This window comes from Vigna unguiculata, chromosome 9 (genome assembly GCF_004118075.2).
Source record: "Vigna unguiculata cultivar IT97K-499-35 chromosome 9, ASM411807v1, whole genome shotgun sequence".
NCBI classification, from domain to species: domain Eukaryota; kingdom Viridiplantae; phylum Streptophyta; class Magnoliopsida; order Fabales; family Fabaceae; genus Vigna; species Vigna unguiculata.
Genome location: NC_040287.1, coordinates 24,147,607 through 24,169,991, shown reverse-complemented (window position 1 = coordinate 24,169,991; position 22,385 = coordinate 24,147,607). Strand labels below are relative to the sequence as shown.

General features: G+C 35.1%; 2 protein-coding genes and 1 long non-coding RNA gene across 10 annotated transcripts; 1 reads left to right on the top strand and 2 right to left on the bottom strand.

Annotated features, from left to right (window-relative positions):
* Positions 1–2,885: 2,885 nt before the first annotated feature.
* LOC114163581 (uncharacterized mitochondrial protein AtMg00860-like) lies at positions 2,886–3,416 on the bottom strand. The gene has a single exon (XM_028047887.1). The coding sequence runs from the start codon at positions 3,414–3,416 to the stop codon at positions 2,886–2,888; it is 531 nt and encodes a 176-aa protein (XP_027903688.1).
* Positions 3,417–3,929: 513 nt separating this feature from the next.
* Positions 3,930–4,737, bottom strand: LOC114163580. The gene is made up of 2 exons (XM_028047886.1): positions 4,545–4,737; positions 3,930–4,447 (listed from the first exon to the last, which is right to left on the bottom strand). Exons 1-2 carry the CDS (start codon positions 4,735–4,737, stop codon positions 3,930–3,932), a joined length of 711 nt encoding a protein of 236 aa, XP_027903687.1.
* Positions 4,738–12,636: 7,899 nt separating this feature from the next.
* On the top strand, positions 12,637–19,574 carry LOC114162585. Of its 8 annotated transcripts, none has more exons than XR_003599257.1 (8): positions 12,637–12,777; positions 12,935–13,055; positions 13,659–13,700; positions 14,798–14,889; positions 15,022–15,090; positions 15,863–15,959; positions 19,116–19,184; positions 19,271–19,574. It is a non-coding gene; the product is annotated as an uncharacterized LOC114162585 (long non-coding RNA). The 8 variants fall into 8 exon arrangements; XR_003599256.1 differs by having other exon boundaries at positions 14,798–14,918; XR_003599254.1 differs by having other exon boundaries at positions 14,798–14,934.
* Positions 19,575–22,385: the final 2,811 nt, after the last annotated feature.

Genomic DNA, 22,385 nt, shown 5'->3' with positions numbered 1-22,385 from the left:
CCACCATGGACACCCACTAACAAGGGCCCTGGAATTACGTCCCGACCACTAAAGCACGACCCTGAAGTCTCACCTAGAAATTCCAAGGAATTAAGCACTGACTCATACCAAACAAATTCAAACAACCAAATAACATTTCTCATACATGTATATATATTATGCCAACCTTTATAGCCAATTCCTTTCATGTTCCAGGTCAAACCCATTCCAACTCCTCATACTCCATCAATGTATGTAGTATTTCAATTCATCTCATTATCATGCCACTATCATAACCAACCATTCCATGTTCATCACATGCCAAGAGTCATTCAAGTTCATCATTCATAACTCATACACCCTCCCACACATGCATATACCTTTCCCTCATGTCATCATATAATAATCAAATCAAATGCAAGACATACATTCAAGAGTAGGGAAAACGCCAAACCAAAAGCACTCTCGCCCAGCTCTCCGCTCAGGCTGAAGGGCCTCACTCAGGCGAGAAGGACTCTCGCTCAGGTGAGCTCCCTTCGCCAAGGCGAGAGCTCGACACACATAATAGTGACCTCTGCACGTTCTTGCTGAGGCGAGACTCCCCTTGCCTGAGCGAGACGCTCGTTTGTTCAAAACTAAGTTGGTCGCCTGGGCGACCCCTCGCGTAAAAAGGTCTGGGCGAGTCTCTGCTCATCTCGCCTGGGCGAGACAGGCTCGCTTGGGCGATATTATTAAATCTCGCCACTGTTTCCTGCGACAGCCACTCATACGAAACCAAACCAACATGCTAAAACGTTCCAAGCATTCAGAACATCATATCAACCATAGACTCTTAGCACAACAGCAAAACAGTAGGAAAAACGAAATACATGAGTAGGTTCTAGGTTCCCTTACTTGGGATACGCTAGTATAGGACCTTAACAGCAAACACGAATACCACGACTTTAGGAGTATGCTTAGGAACTGGAAAATAACGGAGCAGATTACAAGATAAGCTCACTATAGAATCCTAGCTAGGGAAAACGCGAAGAAAGCACAGAAGAGATTAAGAGTATGAGTTGGAAGGGACTTACGAAAAGTGGAAAACTGGTTCGAGCTCCCTTGATGAGAAACAACGACTAAACCCTAGCAGAGCTCTCTTGGAACAACAGGAGTGACAGCTCATTCTGTGAATGAGTGAAAGTGGGATCGTTAGGGCAAACTTAGGACTCAATTTTATCCTTTAGGCCAGCCCTTAGGCCCATTAGATTTTGGGGTAGCTCTTTTTGTTAAAGGTATTATAAAATATAGGGCATTACATTCTCCCCAACAACAAAATTTTCGACCTCCAAAATAAAGACTCGCCAGACAAACATATGTGAATGTGATTTTCTCATGTCCTCCTCTAACTCCCAAGTCGAGTCACCTGTCCTCCAATCCCAGATGACTTTGACAAGGCTGACTGTCTTTCCTCGGCGTTCCTCAACTTTGCTATCCTCTAAAGCGATGGGGGGTACTTCCACAGTAAGATAAGGTTTGCCAACTGAGGGGGTAAAGTTATCTCAAAAGCCACCGGCCCAATCCTCCTCGTGATCTGATAGGGGTCAAGGAACTTAGGAGAAAGCTTTCTTGAGCGGAGAGCCCTTCCCACGCTAGTGGTTCGGGTCACCCTCAAGAACACATGATCACCAGCTGCGAACTTCAAGGGCCTCCTCCTAAGGTCCGCATGAGCCTTCTGCCTACTCTGAGAGGCTTGCATCCTATCCCTCACCATCCTCACCTTCTCAGTAGTCTGTTCCAACAACTCTGGCCCAACAAGCACTACTTCCCCATCCTGATACCAACATAGGGGAGTCCTACACTTCCTACCATAAAGAGTCTCATATGGCTCCATGCCAATACTCGTGTGAAAGCTGTTGTTGTAGGTGAACTCTATCAAAGGCCTTCATCCCAAGCACCCAGGTGCTCCAAAATGCATGTTCTCAACAAATCCTCCAACAATTGTATCGTCCTCTCAGACTGGCCATCGGTCTGAGGATGATAAGTTGAACTCATGGTGAGCTTGCTACCCATAGCACTCTGTAGCGTCTACCAAAATCGAGACGTGAACCACGGATCCCTGACTAATACAATGCTCGAAGGCATCCCATGCAATCTCACAATCTCTTTAATATACAACTGGGCCAACTTGACCATGGACATCCTCAAGTTCATCGCCAAGAAATGAGCATTCTTGGTCAGTTGGTCCATTATAACCCAGATTGTATCATACCCCCTAAAAGTCCGTGGCAAATGGGTCACAAAATCCATAGAGATGTTGTCCCATTTCCACACTGGTATTTCCAAGGGTTGTAGATTCCCACCGGGTCTTTGATGCTCCACCTTCGCCTTTTGACATGTTAAAGAGGTTGATACGAACTGAGCAACATCCCTCTTCATTCCCTGCTACCATAAGGTTTCCTTAAAATTCCGCTACATCTTTGTCATGCTAGGATACAGACTAAGATGACTCTTGTGTCCTTCCTCTAGAATTAGCTTCTTCACCTCAGCATCATCAGGCACACACACCCTGCCTTGGAACCTCAATATGCCATCCTTACCCAAAGCAAAGTCTCTAGCCTCATCTGACCCAAGCTGTTCTCTGACCTTGTTCAGACTGGCATCCAACAACTGTCTCTCCCTAACCGAGCTCAAGAAGTCACTAGATATAGTAAGGGTACTACATCTAATGAACTCAGACCCTAACTCAACATGTAACTTCATATCTCGAAATTTCTCGAGTAGCTCCACTTCCTTAATCATAAGGTGAGCAATATGTACAGTCTTCCAACTCAGAGCATCTGCCACTATGTTCGCCTTCCCCGGATGATATAGCAGTTCAAATTCATAGTCTTTCAAGAACTCCATCCACCTCCTCTGTCTCATGTTCAGCTCATTCTGATCAAATAGGTCACTGAACACGCAAAAACTGAGCACCATAAAGATAGTGCCTCCAGATCTTCAAACACTATGACTGGCAACTCTAAGTCATGAGTGGGGTAGTTACGCTCATGCACCTTAAGTTGTCTCGAAGCATACGCCACTACCTTTTTTTCTTGCATCAAAACACAACCAAGTCCCAGATGGGAGGCGTCGCAATAAACTTCAAAAGGTTTCCCAACATCTCGAATTACCAATATGGAAGCACTGGTCAACCTCCGCTTCAGCTCTTGAAAGCTTTCCTCACACTTATCTGTCCATGTGAAGAGCTGGTCCTTCCATGTGAGTTGTGTCAAAGGCGCCACTATCTTGGAGAATGCTTCTATGAATCTCCTATGATAGCCAGCTAGACCCATGAAGCTTCTTATATCTGTTGTACACTTGGGACTTTCCCACTTAACCACTGCCTCAACTTTCGCTGGATCCACTACAATTCCCTGTGCAGATATCACGTGCCCCAAAAACTGAACTTCATCCATCCAGAACTCGCATTTGGACAACTTGGCATACAATTGCTTCTCCCTTAGGACACTAAGCACCAATCTCGGATGTTCAGCATGCTCCTCCTAAGTCTTAGAATAGATAAGAATGTCGTCTATGAAGACCACGATGAAATTATCTAGGAACGGTCGGAAAATCCTATTCATATAGTCCATGAACACTGCTGGAGCATTGGTCACACCAAAAGGCATAACCACGTACTCATAGTGTCCATACCGGGACCTGAATGCCGTCTTCTGCACATCATCAGCATTTACCAAAATTTGATGGTATCCCGACCGCAGATCAATCTTTGAAAACACTGATGACCCATGCAACTGATCCATCAAGTCATCAATTCTCGGGAGAGGATACTTGTTCTTGATCGTCATTTGTTTAGCTGCTTGTAGTCCACACATAGACGTGAACTCCCATCTTTCTTCTTCACCAACAGCACTGGTGCTCCCCAAGGCGAAGTGCTGGGTCAGATAAACTTCTTCTCCATCAGCTCCTCAATCTGTTTCTTGAGTTCCACCAACTCCGCCGGAGCCATAGTATGGAGCCATCGATACTCGGCCGGTTCCTGGTACTAAATCGATAAAGAACTCCACCTCTCTATGGGGAGGCAACCCTAGCACTTCATCCGGAAATACATCCTCCAACTCATGCACGATTGGTATAACTGACGTCCTCTCCTCTTTCTCCACCTCCAGATGTGTGAAGATTATGTTACACTTTGCACCCCCTTGTAGTTCCTTCACAACTCCTTGAGATGTTAACAACTCAAGTTCCTCTGAGTTGGGGAAAAGCAACTTCTTCTCTCGACAATCTATAAGAATGCGATTGGCAAAGAGCCAATCCATCCCCAAGATCACCTCTAACTCCTGCAAAGGTAGCCAGATCAGATTTACTTTGTACCTGCGTCCCTCTACCTCCACCGGACACCAAGCACACAAGGACGACGTCCTGACCAGACCCGACGCTGGAGTAGATACCACAAGCTCACACTGCAGCTTGCGCACCCGCAGACCTAGACGCTCCACACAAGTAATTGACAAAAAGGAGTGTGTTGCTCCAAAATCATAAAGATTCACCAGCAATCATGCATCGACCCATAATAAGATTACCTAAGTCTGCAGCCTCCGCTCCTGACATGGCATAGACTTTGCCCGTCGCATGAGGCTTGTTGCCTTTGTCCCTCCGTTGATGCTGGTGAGGAGTCTGAACTTGAGGACGTGTCGTTGCCCTAGCAAGGTTGGGGCAATCCTTCCCAAAGTGGCATTCCTTGCCACAGTTGTTGCACTGGCGGTAACCCTCCATATGTGGGCAGGCACTCCTCAGTTGAGGGCCTCCACATATATAGCACTGTACCCGACCCTGCTGAGGAGGAAAGCTCCTAGACCCCTAGGGTTGATGGTGAGGTCTGTCATATGGTCTCCTCCGCTCCTCATGTCTGGGCTTGGACCTAGATGGTCCACCTATTCTCTGTGGTTGCTACGGTTGTTGTGGTCGTTGACCTTCCACCTCACGCTTCATCTTCTCCATAACTCTGGCCTTCTCCACTAGAGCAGCGAAATCCTTGATGGACAAGGGAGCCACCATCAAGCGGATGTCACCACGGAGACCATTCTCAAACTTACAGCATCTCCACTCCTCATCAAGTGGCAGTGTATAGAAGTGGCTGAGGTGCTTGAATCTCTCAACATACTCTACCACGATCTTCCCTCCCTAAGTCAACTAGAGGAATTCCACCTCCTTGGCGTATCGGATGCTGTCTGGAAAATACTCAGAGAGGAATTTCTTCCTAAATGCCTCCCATGTCACCGACTCATCTCTCTCCTCTAGGATAGATTTGGTGTTGATCCACCAATGTTCCGCCTCTCCTGTGAGCATATACACTTAGAACGCCAGCTTGTTCTCCGCGGGAGACATTTTCGCATCATAGATGCGCTCTAGGTCCTTCAGCCATTGGTCTGCGGCATCAGGACTAGTCTTCCTATCAAACTTCGCTGGGTAATGCTTCAGAAAATCTTCTAAACTCCACTCCCTGGCTGTAGGTCGCGACTTAAGACCAAAAGCAGGTGCAGCTGTCCTGGTCTCCTCCAGTTGGCGGAGCGCTTCCATATGCTGCCTATGTGCATCCTCAGCAGCAACTCGTGGAGCCTCCATCTGTTGCATCACTACTTGCTGCTGCTCAAGCAACACCGCCTGTCGCTGCATCGATGCCTCACGCTGCTCCATCATAGGCGTACTTTGCTATGTCATAGCTGCTACCATTGCCTCGATTGCTCTAGCGATATCTGGCACATCGCCCTGAGAGGGTTGCGGAGTCCTACGAGATGGTGCCATTCTTCACTGGCACACATGAAATCACTTGGATAGGTTTGATAAGATAGAAATTTAACTAAGAACACTTAGAAGACACAGAGAAAGCTAAGCGGACATCCAAGTCCATAGACCTAAGGAATGACCGCTCTGATACCATAAATGTAATGTCCCATTTAATTAATGAGCATAATTAAAAGAAGTGTCACACAATTATAATATAACAGCGCAGTCCTGGAGTTTAATCATAACACCTTACTATCCAAGGCACACCACGATGCCCAAAAAGAAACAAGTTATACAGTTTACTGGAATTATATAGAAATTTAAAGACGGACAAGTACATGGGTCGTAGCCCTAAAGAAAGCCCAAGAGGGACAGGAAGTCCAGCCCAAGAAGACTAAGCAGCGGAATCATCTCTCCCCTGTTGACCACAAGTACCTCTCGCATCTGCTCCCATCAAGAAATTGATGATCATCGCAAAGGTAGAAGAACAACATACAAAGCAACCAAACAAGCAAAGGGTAAGCTAGAGCCAACAAGATTTTTATCATGCAATCAAATATACCTTCATAGTCCAATATACATATATCATCCAAGCATGTTATGACCTTTCAATCAATACACTAAGACTCGACTCGACTCATCCGGATACATATAACCTGGTCGGATTTAGCGGATACTTGCACTTGTGTTGGATACCTCTGCTCACCTTCGAGCTAACTGTTACAAGTGTTACAATGAATCAATTCCCTCACACACAAGGTTAGCTCTTAATGAGTTTCAGGCCTCCTACTACTCTCACCACAAGAGTCAGTCCGCTCTAAGTGAGACTAACTGACTCCTTAGAGTGTCAAGATGCAATCCTTATCTTGAATCCTTTCCAAGTTATATAGATGGGGCACCACCATGGACACCCACTAACAAGGGCCGTGGAATTACGTCTCAACCACTGAAGCACGACCTTGAGGTCTCACCTAGAAACTCCAAGGAATTACACACTGACTCATACCAAACATATTCAAACAGCCAAGTAACATTTCTCATACATGTATATATATTATGCCAACCTTTATAGCCAATTCCTTTCATGTTCCAGGTCAAACCCATTCCAACTCCTCATACTTCATCCATGTATGTAGTAATTCAATTCATCTCATTATCATGCCACTATCATAACCAACCATTCCATGTTCATCACATGCCAAGAGTCATTCAAGTTCATCATTCATAACTCATACACCCTCCCACACATGCATATTCTTTTCCCTCATGTCATCATATAATAATCAAATCAAATGCAAGTCATACATTCAAGAGTAGGGAAAACGCCAAACCAAAAGCACTCTCGCCTAGATTTTCGCTCAGGCTAAAGGGCCTCGCTCAGGCGAGAAGGACTCTCGCTCAGGCGAGAGCTCAACACACATAACAGTGACCTTTGCGCGTTCTTGCTTAGGCGTGACTCCCCTCGCCTGAGCGAGACGCTCATTCGCTTAAAACTGAGCTGGTCGCCTGGGCGACCCCTCGCGTAAAAAGGTCTGGGCGAGTCTCTACTCATCTCGCCTAGGTGAGACAGGCTTGCTTGGGCGAGATTATCAGATCTCGCCACTATTTCCTGTGACAACCACTCACACGAAACCAAACCAACATGCTAAAACGTTCCAAGCATTCAGAACATCATATCAACCATAGACTCTTAGCACAACAGCAAAACAGTAGGAAAAACGAAATATATGAGTAGGTTCTAGCTTCCCTTACCTGGGATACACTAGTATAGGACCTCAACCACAAACACGAACAACACGGCTTTAGGAGTATGCTTAGGAACTAGAAAACAATGGAGCAGATTACAAGATAAGCTCACTACAGAATCCTAGCTAGGGAAAACGCGAAGAAAGCACAGAAGAGAGTAAGAGTATGAGTTGGAAGGGACTTACGAGAAGCTGAAAACTAGTTCGAGCTCCCTTGATGAGAAACAACGGCTGAACCCTAGCAGAGCTCTCTTGGAATAATAGGAGTGATGGCTTATTCTGTGAATGAGTGAAAGTGGGATCGTTAGGGCAAACTTAGGACTCAGTTTTATTCTTTGGGTCAGCCCTTAGGCCCATTAGATTTTTGGGCAGCCCTTTTTGTTAAAGGTATTATAAAATATAGGGCCTTACACTTTAGGGTAGGTAAGCTAAATTAACATAATATCATCCAAGTCAATTTTTGGGAAGATAAACATAATTAACATCCAAGTCTCGTGTTGTTAATGAGATATTTTCTTGTAGTAAGAATTGCCTCATGGTCAATGGCGGATCTTAATCAAAAAGTTTGAACGGACCAAAATACTATACTCAAATTTTATATTTTTAATTATTATTACTAATATAACAAAAGTATATATAATTTAGTATTGAATTTCTTGTATGTTTTTCTTTAAAAAATTATAGTTTTGAAGTTGTATTTGATATGATATTTATTTTAAATAAGTTTTTTTAATTTCATTTCTTTCCCTGAATATTCTCATATTTGAGAACATTTTATTATCATAAGTTCTAAAAAATTAATATGAAACATTCCGCCTATAATTCAAAAGAATTTATATGAAACTTTCCACTTATAAGTCTTTGAATCTTAAGAAATTATTCTCTAATTCAACAATTGAATTCTTAGTATCATTCTTGAAAAAATGTAAAGTAAATTTGTATTGTTTTTATCTTCAAAGGTATCTTCCCTTTTATCACTTTCAAAAAAAAAAATCTGTTATTTTATTTTTCATCAATATACCTATTTAAAAATGAAGACTAAAAAATAATTTATCAAAATCTAATCAAAAATTAAGAAACATAATTACTAAAAAAATGATAATGAAGTCACATTTATGATACCTATATGAAAAAACATATAGTACATAACCTTTTTTTTTATATTCATAAAAAAAAAATATACAAAAAACTCATAAAGAGAATAAAAAACTAAATATCAAACTAATATTTTCCTATCAAAAGAAAGGAGGGAGTTACATTTTTTATCTTAGAAGAGAACGAATGAGAACTAAGAACGAGAGAATAAATTTATATCGAACTTTCTATTTCTTTTTTAAAACAAAAAACAAAAAGAAGAGATTCAAGACTAATAAATGAATACAATACGTGAAAAACTTAAAATGAGAGAGAACAAAAAAAATATCTCAATAAATTTTATTGTAATATTTCACTACTTTGAAGGTTTAAACTTTATTTACATTAACTTATAAACAATGTTTCTTGTTTTATGAATGTTATATATTTATAAACAAATATCAAAATTTTAGAATTTTTGTTTTTTATATCATAATGTTTTAGGAATTGTGCAATGCAAAAGTGTAACAAATAAAATTAAAGGAATTTGAAACATCAATAAATAATGAATTGCATTGGAGAGGTAAAATACACTAAGAAGGGTTTTTAGTACTGTCACAATACAAAGAATTTAAAATCGCTAGCCACTACCAGAACTATGTGTAAATAAAATACCAAGAGTTTCATAACTATCGGTAAATAATAGGGGTTCCAAAATTGCCAGTAAATAACATGGGTTCCAAAACCACCGAGAAATAATAGTAGTTCCAGAATTGTCAGTAAATATTGCTTTATCAGGGAGTTAGTCAAAATCGCTGGTAATTTATTAACGACGATGGTTTTTTCAGGAAAAAAAAGTAAATTGTGGGTAACTCTCTTAGTAGGGTTTAAAACCTCCAATAACACCAAAAGTAACCTGCAATAAAAATTATCTATCTTGTAGGAACGTATGATTGTAGCATAGCATATTACATGAATAAAAATATTTTATATTAATTTTGAATTTTATAGAAAGAAAATGATACAAATATTAATTTGATATTATTTTGATATTATTTTCTAATTCTAATATATTTTAATTAAATATTTATTGAAAATGCAATGCACATTTTTACTTTTTTCTTTAAAAAAATTGTTTTATAATGTGTCAAAAAATAAATGTTTTTATTTTACACTATTTTTGGGTCAGCAAGAATAAATAATTTTATTATCATTCAAAATTTTAATATCAAAATTAGTATGTAAAACATAAATGGCAACAAATTGTGTTGCTAATGTCTTTCTGAATAAATGAGAAAGAAAAGTGTAACTATTGATCGTACTAATGTGAGTATATAGCTATATATGTTACTAAATAATAACAACTATGCAGCTAGAATAAGAAACATATAATTGGTCTAAAAAAAATCTAATAATAAAGTGAAATGTACAATTTATTTAAAATTGAAGCTCTTACAAAAGGAATTAAAATAGATTGAAAAATTCCTCTAAATCAAACTTTAAGATGCTTCCAAGAAATTACTTAGTTGATAGAAAGAGAAAATTTTAGGGTGTTAGATTACACCAGCTACACATCTTGGACATTATACTAAGAATAGTCACCATACAACATTTTCCACATTCAGAAGTTGTTAATGTCTCCTTATTCAGCCAAAAATTTGATGTTATGAAAACGAAAAGCCAAATGTTGTTTTGGTTTGAAGATGGCTTAAAATGTCCTTGATTTTGCACATAAACTTTTGTAAACAATAAATTTATTATTCCTTGGTGGGATTTAGTTTGATCACGTGCAATATCTACTTAGTAATAATAATGAAAGGATGAAACTTCTCCAGTGGTGACAAAAAAATAAGGAAAAGATTCTCTCTAGACGCAAAATATTGAATGAGATACTGACCATTCATTGCTTTTAATATTTCTTAAATTTAAAAAGTAGAAGAAAAATATATATCAGGAGATTTATTAGACACTTTTTATTTCTACTGATAGGAATACCGCTGAAGGTTTTACTAGTTTCTTCTTGAGATTAGGCTTGAGTGTAGTAAAAATAATATAGATATGTAACAGTTTTTTTTTTTTTTTATTATTTACACTTGAGACCGAGGGTTATAATTTTTCAGAAATTATTCGGATCTCTTTTGAATATTTTGTAAGTGAAGATTGACATCATATTTGAGTTATTTTTTTAAAATAACTAAATAAAAATAATAGTTAATATAATTAATAAATCAAGAGTTAGAAGAGGATCAGGATGTAGAACCAGATTTAGATTATACGAGAATAAACTATTATAAATAGGGTTTGAGCATAGAGTTGTCAAAATGGATAATCCGATCCAATCCGGCTTTAATTATGGGTTGATGATTTAGTAAATTAACCCAACCCAACTTACTTTTTATTGAGCCAAAAAAATTCAAACCTGGTCCGGCCCATCTCGAGTTGGTGGGTTAAACAGGTTGACTCACGGGTTCACTTAAGTAAAAGAAAATACAATTTTTTTTTCAGTCAAAACTAAATTGTAATTCCAATTAAAATCTAAATAAATTTTAATACAATCCAAATACAAACCAAAATAAAAAATACAAGTTATTTATGTTTTGGCTAAAAAAAAAACAACCTAACATAACTCAAATGTAAAGTCCAACTTAATAAAAAAACACATGTGTGACCCTTTTATCTATGGGTTGGTGAGCCAACGGGTTCAATCCGGACAAGCCGAGTTCTAGATGAACTGGGTCAAAAATCAATCCATATTGAAATTTGTAAAAAAAATTCTATTCAACCCACCCCGAACCCGTGGTGAGCCTGATTGACTCGCGGATTACAATCCATTTTAACATCTCTAAGTAAACACAAGATTCACATACTTAATATTCTTGTTCGAAAATTTCCTAAAACTCTTAAGTACAACATTTTGATGTCAATGGAAGGTTCCTGTAAAACACTTTTTAACGTCTTTTTCTTCGTATTGAACTCATGATAAACAAAATATTTACCGAGATAATAATAAGTTATTATTAAAATATGATTGAGATATTATTATTATTATTATGGAAATTTATTTTATTATTGACTAGGAGATATATTCTTAACTTATTTATTGACATAATTATGATTATGATTTTATTTATATCATCAACGATGTTTGTAATATGTATTTATATTTATATGGTTGACTTTATGAATAATGGGAATGAGTTTTCTTGTTCAAAAACTTATTAGTTATAGAAAAACCTTGTGATTTATTTTTATCTACTTCAACATGTATTAATGTCTTTGTCATCAATTAGAATTATTATAATATTGGGTGGATACATGTTTAATAAGTTTGTGGTGAAATAAATCAACTCGATGCGAATTACCTCTCAAAATGTGAAAGTGGACTCAATTCACTAAATTCTATTTTTATTGCAATCAGGAATTTATACATTTCTGTTTTAACAGACATATTTTTGTATTTTTTGTGTATGAAGATGGAATAACGTGTGATGAAAAGGCAAAATAAAAAAAAGGAGAAGATGCAAGTGAAGATGAAATGTAACCTGAACAACTGGTAATGTATATTGCAAGAACGTAAATTTGTGTACATTTTTTAGAAACTAAATTACCAACGGTAAGAGACACTCTGATAAAGAAAATATGCACATGATTAAACAAATACATGATTATATATGTTTCAAATCATATGAGTTTCTCTTTCAAGATACAACAATCCGTTAGATCGATCAAATGCAACGAATGATCTCCGAACCTTATGAACACCAATGTCTTAAATATAATATAAAGAAGAAAAGAAGAACACATCGGATAAAACTATAGTGTTTGTTATTCTTTGTCATTGTATCTTTCTTCATGCACCTAAGTCGTATTTATAGGTAGAAACGAGAGACAAAAGAATAAATTGTAATAAAAATATAGTCATACAAGAATATGTAATTTTAGATGAGGTTTATTTCTTGAGGTTATAATAACCTCCGGTAAATAATAGTAAATAATAGGTATGGTGGAGGTTTTGAAAACCGTATTTAAGTATCAGGGGTTTTTTTATGAACCCCTGGAAAATTTTTATCTTACCTTATCTTTTTATTTCTCACCCTTTTTTCTAATTTTTAGTTAGATTATTCAGATTTTCTCCCTTTCTCACTAAGTCAATCTAGAGGAAGAAAATGCAGTCTTCCCGTGCCTCCATCGTTTTTGGTTCAAGTTCAAGGTAACCAAGATCTTTTCTCTCAAAATGTCGTCTCCTTATTTTTGTTGTTCTTTCGATTTCATTTCCCTTTGTCTCATTTCAATTTTGATTTCGTTTTCGTTTCCATGCTGCTATCGATTTGGTTTCCTTCTTTTCATCTCCTTTACTCATGCCCTAGGTCACTGATTACTTTGCCACCATCAAGTAGTAGCGTTGATCGTGCCACAGTTACCGGAACCAGAGTGTGATTCCATAGCCACCGCAACCATCGTAACAGTGTAATCCCTACTTTTGTTCAGGTACTCCTCTTTGCAGCTCCATCTTAGATTTTGTTCTTAAGTTTCACCACTTCGCCATTTTTTCTTTTCCAACTTTTCCTTTCTTTGCTGAGATAACTCGGTAGGTTATTCCCTTTCTTTGTTGTATGCCTTCACACCTCTTTCTCCCTAAATACTTATCATTCACATTTCTAAATATAAGTGATATAAGTTAAACCAACACTTGTAAAAAATAATATTTCATTAATTTACTCTAGATTTTCCAGAATAATTAATCTTTATTCTGTGTAGAGTAACTTTCCAGAAAAAAAAAATTGTGTAGAGTAATTTGTCTTTTATAAAAGTATCCCGAGAAAATGAAGTTATGGCTAATTCTGTTTTAATATTGTTTGGAGGAGAAGATTCCAAAATGAGGAAACTGAATGATATAAATATGTCCTTGAAATGGCTTCCACCTCACTACACGTAATTGTGTTTATACTTTGTTATAATTGATTTTTATTTTTTGCCAAGTTGAAAAACTAAAGTTTCAAATTTCATGTGACAATCTGTTGATAAGGACTTGATTTTAATGTCTAATTGCTTTTGATAAATAATGTTGTTATCTCACTTACATGGCAGCAGCACCTTGTCCAAGATTCAACCATGTGGCAGCTCTTTATGATGGTAAAATTCTATTTATATTTATATAGATTTTGTTTCATGAACGTCAATGCAATAACGTGTGGAGTTTTAATTTTTAATATGAAAATTGGCCTTACAATGTTATTGCAGACAACTAACTTTGGTAAACCTATTCCTATAGGCCTAGTCTTAGAATATGGAGTGATAATGACTATTTCTTTCCACTAACAAAATGAATGGAAGCTGTTTGGTAGGTAGGAATCAATTACCGAAGAATGAAGATGTACTTCTCCAATATCTACATTATTTTTTAAGTCATTTTTATAACCTGTGAAGATATTTTTGTCTCCTTGCAATTATACTCTCATTTTTTAGGCTCTCTCTATAGTTTATAGTTTTCCCTTTACTGCTTTGAAGATTGTCTCAACCCTGGAAGATGGCCTTGTTTAAAGCTCATTAGTAACTCACCAAAATTAGTGTGGTAAACCTCTTTTATGTAAATAGAAAGAATCCAAAGAATGAAATGACCTGAGTATAAATCTCATGAAATTTTGGGGTTTTGATTCCTAAAAGAACCAACAATATTAATATTATTTTTAAACCAAGAATGGTCCTTTTACTTGCGTTTCATTTCACAAGCATAAGCAAGTGATTCTCAATATCTTTATTATTTTCATTATATACACAAACTGTAACAAGAACAAGAAGCTTATTTGTCCATGACATAATCTATCTGAGGATGGAAACTTCTGTTGGCACTTTGAATGAGAAAAAATGATCATTTTTTAATATGTGAAGTTGTCATTGCATTTTGATGCACATAAGGAAAGCCTTGAGAAGCCCTTGACACATGAAAAATTTTGCTTTTTAAATGAACCTAAGAAGATTACTTAAGCATAAAGACAATAACATGGCTTTTGTGTTTCTTTCTGCCCATATTTCCTCCGGTGGCATCTTTGTGTTTCCAAACTGTGAGGCAGGAACCAAAATGATTTGCGGATCCTTTACATTTAATAATAAAAGCTTTTGCTATGCTCTAATGTTTTAAAGTTGTTTCAGGTTGGGTCAAATTCTCCTAGGAATTCTTACTTCTTCCCAAAACTTTTTTTATACTTTTCTCATACCTTTTAAATCTATAGGAGGCGAATGGACACAAAGAGTCAACCATTGTTGCAGCAGCAACAGCAGGATGTAGTTCCATTACAAGACAGTTACATGCAAATTTGTTACTGTTAGATCAAATCTCTATTTGTTTTGCTAGTAATTCTATTATCAAGTATACCTTTGCCAACTTCATTAAAACTGTTTAAATCTTGAATATTTGATTATCTTGTCACTCATGAATTTGTTTGCTAATTTCCAGAATTGGTAGTTTGCTAAACAAGAACACAACCCAAGAACCTACATTTGATAGGATAATTATTGTCTACAGGTAGTGTTTAATTGCATCTCTGATCTCTACTATGTTAGTTTGTAAAATGAAATTATTTGATTGTATTATGGACTGAAAGTTATATACCCGTTAAAAGAAATAATAAAAAGTTTGATGAAAATTATCCCTCTTTGTAAATAGTTATCAATCTTTCCTTGCATTTCTTATCTATATGCTTGCTATTTTGAGAGTATTTTTTTTCATTTAAGACAATGATAGCTATAAACTTGTTTTTTTTATCATCTTAAGAAATACTTAAAAGATTATTTTGAAAAATCTCAAATAAGTTTATTATGAAAAAAACTATTCTTTCATTCTATTACTCATCCTTTCTCATCTACAGCTTTTAGTTTCCTCTGCTATAAGAGCAGAACTATCAAATTATGAAAAACATATTTTGTTTAATTAAATTTCTAGTTTTAGTTTGAGTAGAAGTTTAGCTTTAAAAACTTTTAATTTAAACCATATTTTATATAATACTAATTTATATGTTTCAAACGATTATGATAACTTTCAAAGTTTTGTCCACTTGTTTCAAAGAATATTATAGTAATGCCTTTATCACACAACCATGTAATACGATGTTGACAATTTTCATGAATGTGAGCATTTGAACAACAAAACCTAGAAATATTATTTTCTAATGAGGATGGAAATATACAACTAGCAAGGTTTTTTTTTTTTTCGTTTTTCAATTGTTGAGTCATTTTACTAATTCATCTTAAATTATTATCCTTCATTGTTTAATTTGATGTGTTTATCTTATTTGTAGACCACCTGAAGATGAAGAAAATATCAACCAAGAAGAAAATGTCAACCAATAAATCTTCTACATGGGGACATGTAGTTACATCATCAATCTCATTCAGGTAATTATGATCACTTAAAACCATGAACTATTATGATATCTCCGTTTTAATCTGCTCAAAACAGTTAGATGAGAGTTAAGGTTCGAATCCATGTAAGCATGTGTTTCATGTCAAATAGGTTATATTCTGAAGTATTCCTTGAAACAAGGAATGAAATGCTACTTTATGATAAATTAGAAAACAACACTGATTTTCTTTTAAATGATTGTATATGTCTAATAAATTTTCTCTATTGACTTTATTTTTGCATATTTTTTATAATTCTTTCCAACAGAAAGACAAACAGGAAGGATAGGAGAAATAAAATTGGTAGCTATCAGATCTTATAATCATGCAATGCGTATAATTAAGAAGCATCCATGGTTTTGAACTACTACATATCATTATTTTTTTGAGAATTGATTTAGTTTACCTATCAGTTGGAACAAGCAATATGTGGCTGTCCACATTCACTACACGGAAACCATAATTTGTCATATAATAATCAATGTCTCTCAATCACATCTTCCTATTTGCTTTCTTGTTTTGCAAATTAGAATTTTGATGTCTTCAAACTCAATCTTCAATCATTAGCATCACTGGATAGTTATGATGTAGTGGTTTTCTAAAATACGTGTGTGGGTGAACTTCTCCTAAAATTCAGAGAATTTGTGGTCTCCGTACTTCTGATTAGGAGTCTCTTCAATGTTTTTTCTATATATAATCATATCCATATGGATTAGGGTTTATTAGTAGTATTAAAATTTTTGTTACTTTTAATAAAAAGGATGTCTTCATACATTTTTTTTAATTGACAATATATCATATTTCCATTGGTTTGATATTTTTATTGATCTAGTTTTGACTTGAAGACTGATTTGACCTATAAGCTGTTTTTCCTAATTTTCTAGCTTTTAGACTTTCACTATTTTTTCCAGAGACAATTTTTTCCTAAGTTGGTGATAACAAGAGTCATTTACGATCACATAAGCCTTTGCAAGTAGCCAAATATAAGCTTCAACTCCTTGGTTTTCCGGAAGATAAACATTGCTAATAGGACCAAAGTTATCACCCTGAGGATGTGGTTTGCTTAGCTCAATGGCCAGTGGCTTTAATGTTCCATTATCTTGTAAGAAAATGATGGTCCTGGTAGCATAGGCCTTTGTCTCTGTTGTTCTCCATCAGTACGAAATAGTTCACTAAACAATGGTATAGGACTAATCCTACTAAGTGCAGTAGGCAACTAAATTCCACCATCATAGAGTCCACAAACATCATCAAAGCTAGTAAACTCAGGTTGGTTGAATTGTAGTCTAAGTGCAGATTGTAACTTAGGTATCACATTTTGAGATGCAGATTTAAGAATATAAACAAGGAAATCTGATGACTTCAAGTGACCAAATGATTCATCCCTTGGAAGATATACAGAGTCACTGCGACTCTCACTTTTAGGATCTGTTCAGAAACGTAATACCAGAATTAACAACAGTAATTTTAGAACTAGTACAATAATAAGCGTTGTATGTTTGTTTCCCAACTCTCAACTCTGGCAAAGCAAATTGATATTGTAAAAACTTCCAAAACTTTCTCCATCGAAGTAGAACACTACTATAGGTGTTGTTGTATCAGTTTTGCTAAAATTTCATACAATAAATTTGAAAAGAAGAGGGCTGAAAAACTGTATTGAATCTTAGAGTGTGTAGACATTTGGTATTGGAAATATATTATAAATGATAATCTAATGAGGTGATATAGGTAATTATTAGCATGTGGTCTAAATAGAACATTGTGGACGTGTTAGGGGTTTGGGTTTGGGTCCTTGCCCATCTAAAGTGTTTGGCTCCAAGGGTTATTCATATAATGGAACATCTTCAAGTTATCCTTCTAATGTTCAGTTACAAAATCAGGTTAATTTTTTAGTTTTGATCATGATGTAGTACTTTTATCAAATTTGACGTTTGAATATATTTGGTATAAATACACATTTGGTACCCAAACTTTTTCGGAAAGTTCAATGTGGTACCGAACTTTAGGAATGTTCAATTTGGTACCCCAATTTTCTAAAGAAGTTCAATTTGGTCCTCTCCGTTAAGTTGAAGTTAACACCGTGTCCGTACAGGACACGTGTCAAGCCATGAAATTTCTTCTTTTTTTTTTAATTTTTTTTTTCAAAAAAATTATTTTTTTTTCAAAAAAATTAATTTTTTTTCAAAAAATTTAAAAAACTGCCACGTGTCAGTTTATCATCGTGCCACGTGGCAGCTTACAAGCATGACACGTGGCAGTGTAATAGTTATTTTCAATTTAGTACCCCAATTTAAATTTTTGGTTCAATTTAGTACCCAAATTTTTTAAAATGATCCAATTTCGTCCTTTCCTATTTGAGACCAAATTAGTAAATAAGCTTAATTATAATTTATATAAACATGTTAAAATAATTGTTTTGAATTTATACATCAAATCACTACACCTAAATATTCAAATTATTTTATTTTTTACAAGTGTAAAAAATTTCATGTATAAAAAATTACAAAGGTTAAAATGAAAAAAATAAAATAATTTAAGTATTTAGGTGAAATGATTTGATGTATATATATGATAAAAAGTTATTGTAACATGTATATATAGGTTGTAATTAAGCTTATTTACTAATTTGGTCTCAAATGGAAGATGATGAAATTGAATGATTTTAAAAAATTGGGGTACTAAATTGAACCAAAAATTTAAATCGGGGTACTAAATTGAAAACAACTATTACACTGCCACGTGTCATGCTTGTAAGCTGCCACGTGGCACGATGATAAACTGACACGTGGCAGTTTTTTAAATTTTTTTTAAAAAAAATAATTTTTTGAAAAAAAATTAAAAATAAAAATTTCATGGCTTGACACGTGTCCTGTACGGACACGGTGTTAACTCCAACTTAACGGAGAGGACCAAATTGAACCTCTTTAGAAAATTGGGGTACCAAATTGAACATTCCTAAAGTTCGGGTACCACATTGAACTTTCCGAAAAAGTTTGGGTACCAAATGTGTATTTATACTAATATATTTAAAGTGATATGTTATGTAAACCAAGATTGTCAAAAAAGCTCCATTTTTTTTCTTCAAAAGTAGAAAATAAGAGTTATTTTCTCTATTTTGATTATTTTGATGAATTTTGTGTTTTAAAATAGGTTTCTATAAAGAGCGAAAATTATCAAGGAGAGTTGCCTCGTGATTTTACTATGCATTATGCACCAACGGTAATATTTAAATCTTGATTAAATTAATATATGTTTGATATTATTATTTGGAAATTTATTAATTATCATTATTTTTTATATGTTAGGTATCTGATCAAGGAAGTGTTTCTAACGAAGAAACAAATGATCAACATCCACCACCGCATTAGATGATATTTTTCGTTTACTTTTGGAAGTTTTCAACAAATATGCTTCTAGGAAACTTTTGGTGCTAATGGGGAACAACTCTAATTTCCTTTTACATTTTGGTTTATTGTAGGTAGATAGTGCACTCCTTATTATGTCACTATCATTCAAATGCTACCTCTCCAACACTTATTATATTAAGAGCATTATGATTGCTAGTCCACTATTGGTACTATTTGAATGAATATTTGTATTGATTGCTTATTTTGAAGTGACCTTGAAATTTTTGCTTATTTGTATTGATTGATATCAAAATGTTAAGCAATAAATAGGATAGAATAAAGTTTTTTTCGTACTCAAATAATTAACTAAACAAATCAATTATCAGGAAAGTACAACTTTAGTATTATGAGCACTAATAACTTTTTAGTATTAACAAGGGCTTTCGAGGAATTAACAGGGGTTTTTGGAACCCCAGACATTACCCGGGGTTTTCGGAATCTCATGCATTCATGGGGTTTTAGAACCCCATGCATTACTGGGGGTTTCAGAACCCCATGCATTACTGGGGGTTTTTAGAACCCCATGCATTACTAGGGTTTTCAGAACCCATGCATTACTGGGGGTTTTCAAAACCCCAGGCATTATTGGGGGTTTTCAGAACCCTATGCATTACTGGGGGTTTTCAGAACCCCAGACATTATTGGGGGTTTTCGAAACCCCCGGTAAGTTGCGCTACTTCTAGGGGTTGCTTAAACCCCCCGGTAATCCGTTAGCCACGCTTGCCCTTTTGGGGGAATTTCAAACTCCTGGTAAAACCATTAGTGGGGTTAAAACCCCCAGAAACGTCAAATATAACCCCCGCTAAAAATAATTATTTTTGTAGTGATTAGCCATAAAAAACATTAACCAATAATTTAAAGGTCTATAAAAACATGAGTAAATGTAAGTTTTTTTATTTTAATTATTTATTTTTTAAATTATATTAAAATATTTCTAACACTACGTGATTTAGTCATTTTAACCAAGATTTGTTATGTTTATTTGACGTTTCAAATGCGTCTCGTGATAGTTTTTTAGCTAAAATTGAAGCAAAAATGTGTCAAACGGTGTAAATATCTCAAATACTATCATGAAATGTGTTTGAAGCGTTAAATAAAGTTAACAAAATTGGGTTAAAAGGAATAAATCCCATGCAGTTCTAAAGTTGGAGGAATAAATTGTATCAAAGTTTCGAAGAAGGACTAATTACAATTTTCACTAAAATTTGAGAGACCAAAAATATATTTAACCCTTTAAATTAGACATAGACAAATAATAGAATTGGTTCAACATGTCAAATGATACATAGTAAAATGAATTCTATAAACTAAACTTTATTGGTATTAGGAATGTATTTGAAAATTAAATTGTAAATATTGTACGAAACATCTTCACATATTAAAATAGATGAACGGTAAATATAAAACTCTTATCCAAGCTAATTTAACATAAAAATTTAAATTTAATTATCAAACTTAACATTAAACAAATATTCCCACTCAATTGCAAACCCTTCTAGATCTAAGAATAATCTAATTGAAGAATTCAATAAGTCTAACGACTAAAATTTAAATATCATACGGGGTTGTGTATAAAAAAAAATAATCTTCAAAGTAACTTTGATTCAACGGTTTAACATCATCAAAGGAAAAACACATCAAGTTCAAAATTAGACCATTCTCTACTTTAAGTTTTCATCTCCAAAATGTTATAATGAAATAACATAACAAGACAAAAAGAAAATGTAAGTATAAACCCTAGTGTTTCATGTCAAACAAAAATACAATTATGATAACCATTACTGTTAACTTCTTATAAAACTCCTTAATAGAGAAATTTATAATTCTCACAAATAAAAAAGATAAAAGAATAATATGTCATCTATTTTGTTTTTAAAAACCAACTTTATAGAACCTAACCTAGCGGTTCTGGTGGATCGGTGTAGCACATGCCTAGACTAATCTCATTGGTATCAAGTCAAATGACACACCATTTCCCCCAAACGCCGCTAGGATAGCTGCTTATATGATATTAAGAAGTGAAATTAATCATAAGCAATTCTATAAAGTTGATTTATAGCATAAAAGTTTCTCTAACTTATATACCAAAAAGTATCATTATTTATAAGCAATGTGGGACTTCCAAATATAATATATAAATTAGATGAAAACTTGATCTTATAATACGTGAAAGATGGAGTTAAAATTAAAAATGGTAGTGTTTGGCGATGGCCCCGGATACTACATATTGATTCATTCGGGCTTGTGGTGCAGAAGGGCAACATGTATACGCCTTTTGATGAAGCTATTTGGTAGATCGGGGCATTTTCGTGTCTACTTTTGATGCAGTAGCAACAAGAGTATGTCAAAAGCTGGAAGGAAGAAGCGACACATTGCTTCTGCATCAACGACACTACTTTTTTTGGCACAATCCTTGGTCTTCTTCAAGCTGCAACCCTTATATTTGCAGCCAAACTTTTATTAGCTGCAATGGCTCTGAAACCTGTATGTAATTATCATATATGAGTTATATGTAGCAAATCTTACTTGATTTTCTAGAGGGCATTTTCTTAATCTTTTACTGAAGTGAAGTTATTTGTATTTGTGTAGGATTCTCCTATGCTATATCCAGCTGTTAAATACTTGAGATTGAGATCTTTAGGTGCTCCTGCAGTGCTTCTCTCCTTGGCCATGCAAGGAATCTTTGGAGGATTCAAGGACACCACAACTCCTTTATATGTTATTGGTAGGTTCAAATGGTCCAGTATAATAGAAACAAAGTAAAAGCATCAAAAGTTCAAAATGCAAGTCAAATTTAAAAGGATAGACACTTTGTATAAAAGCTTAACTGGTTTCAAATGTATGAACAAGGAAAAATAGAAGGAACTCCAATTAATGGTAGATATTTGCTCTAAATTTGTCAAATTTATCTGTGTGTGGTTGAGGGCATTAAATTCAACATTTTGGTTTTTTATTTCTGTACTATAACTGAAATCTCACTCTCCTCTGTAATAAATAAGAACAAAAAACAGAT

Excerpts from the sequence above, each read along its gene's own strand:
- LOC114163581 (XM_028047887.1), bottom strand. The coding sequence starts at position 3,416 with ATGGATGAAGTTCAGTTTTTGGGGCACGTGATATCTGCACAGGGAATT.
- LOC114163580 (XM_028047886.1), bottom strand. The coding sequence starts at position 4,737 with ATGGAGGGTTACCGCCAGTGCAACAACTGTGGCAAGGAATGCCACTTT. Across the intron at positions 4,448-4,544 it reads AGCGGAGGCTGCAGACTTAG|GTCTGCGGGTGCGCAAGCTG; the intron begins GTAATCTTATTA and ends TGGAGCGTCTAG.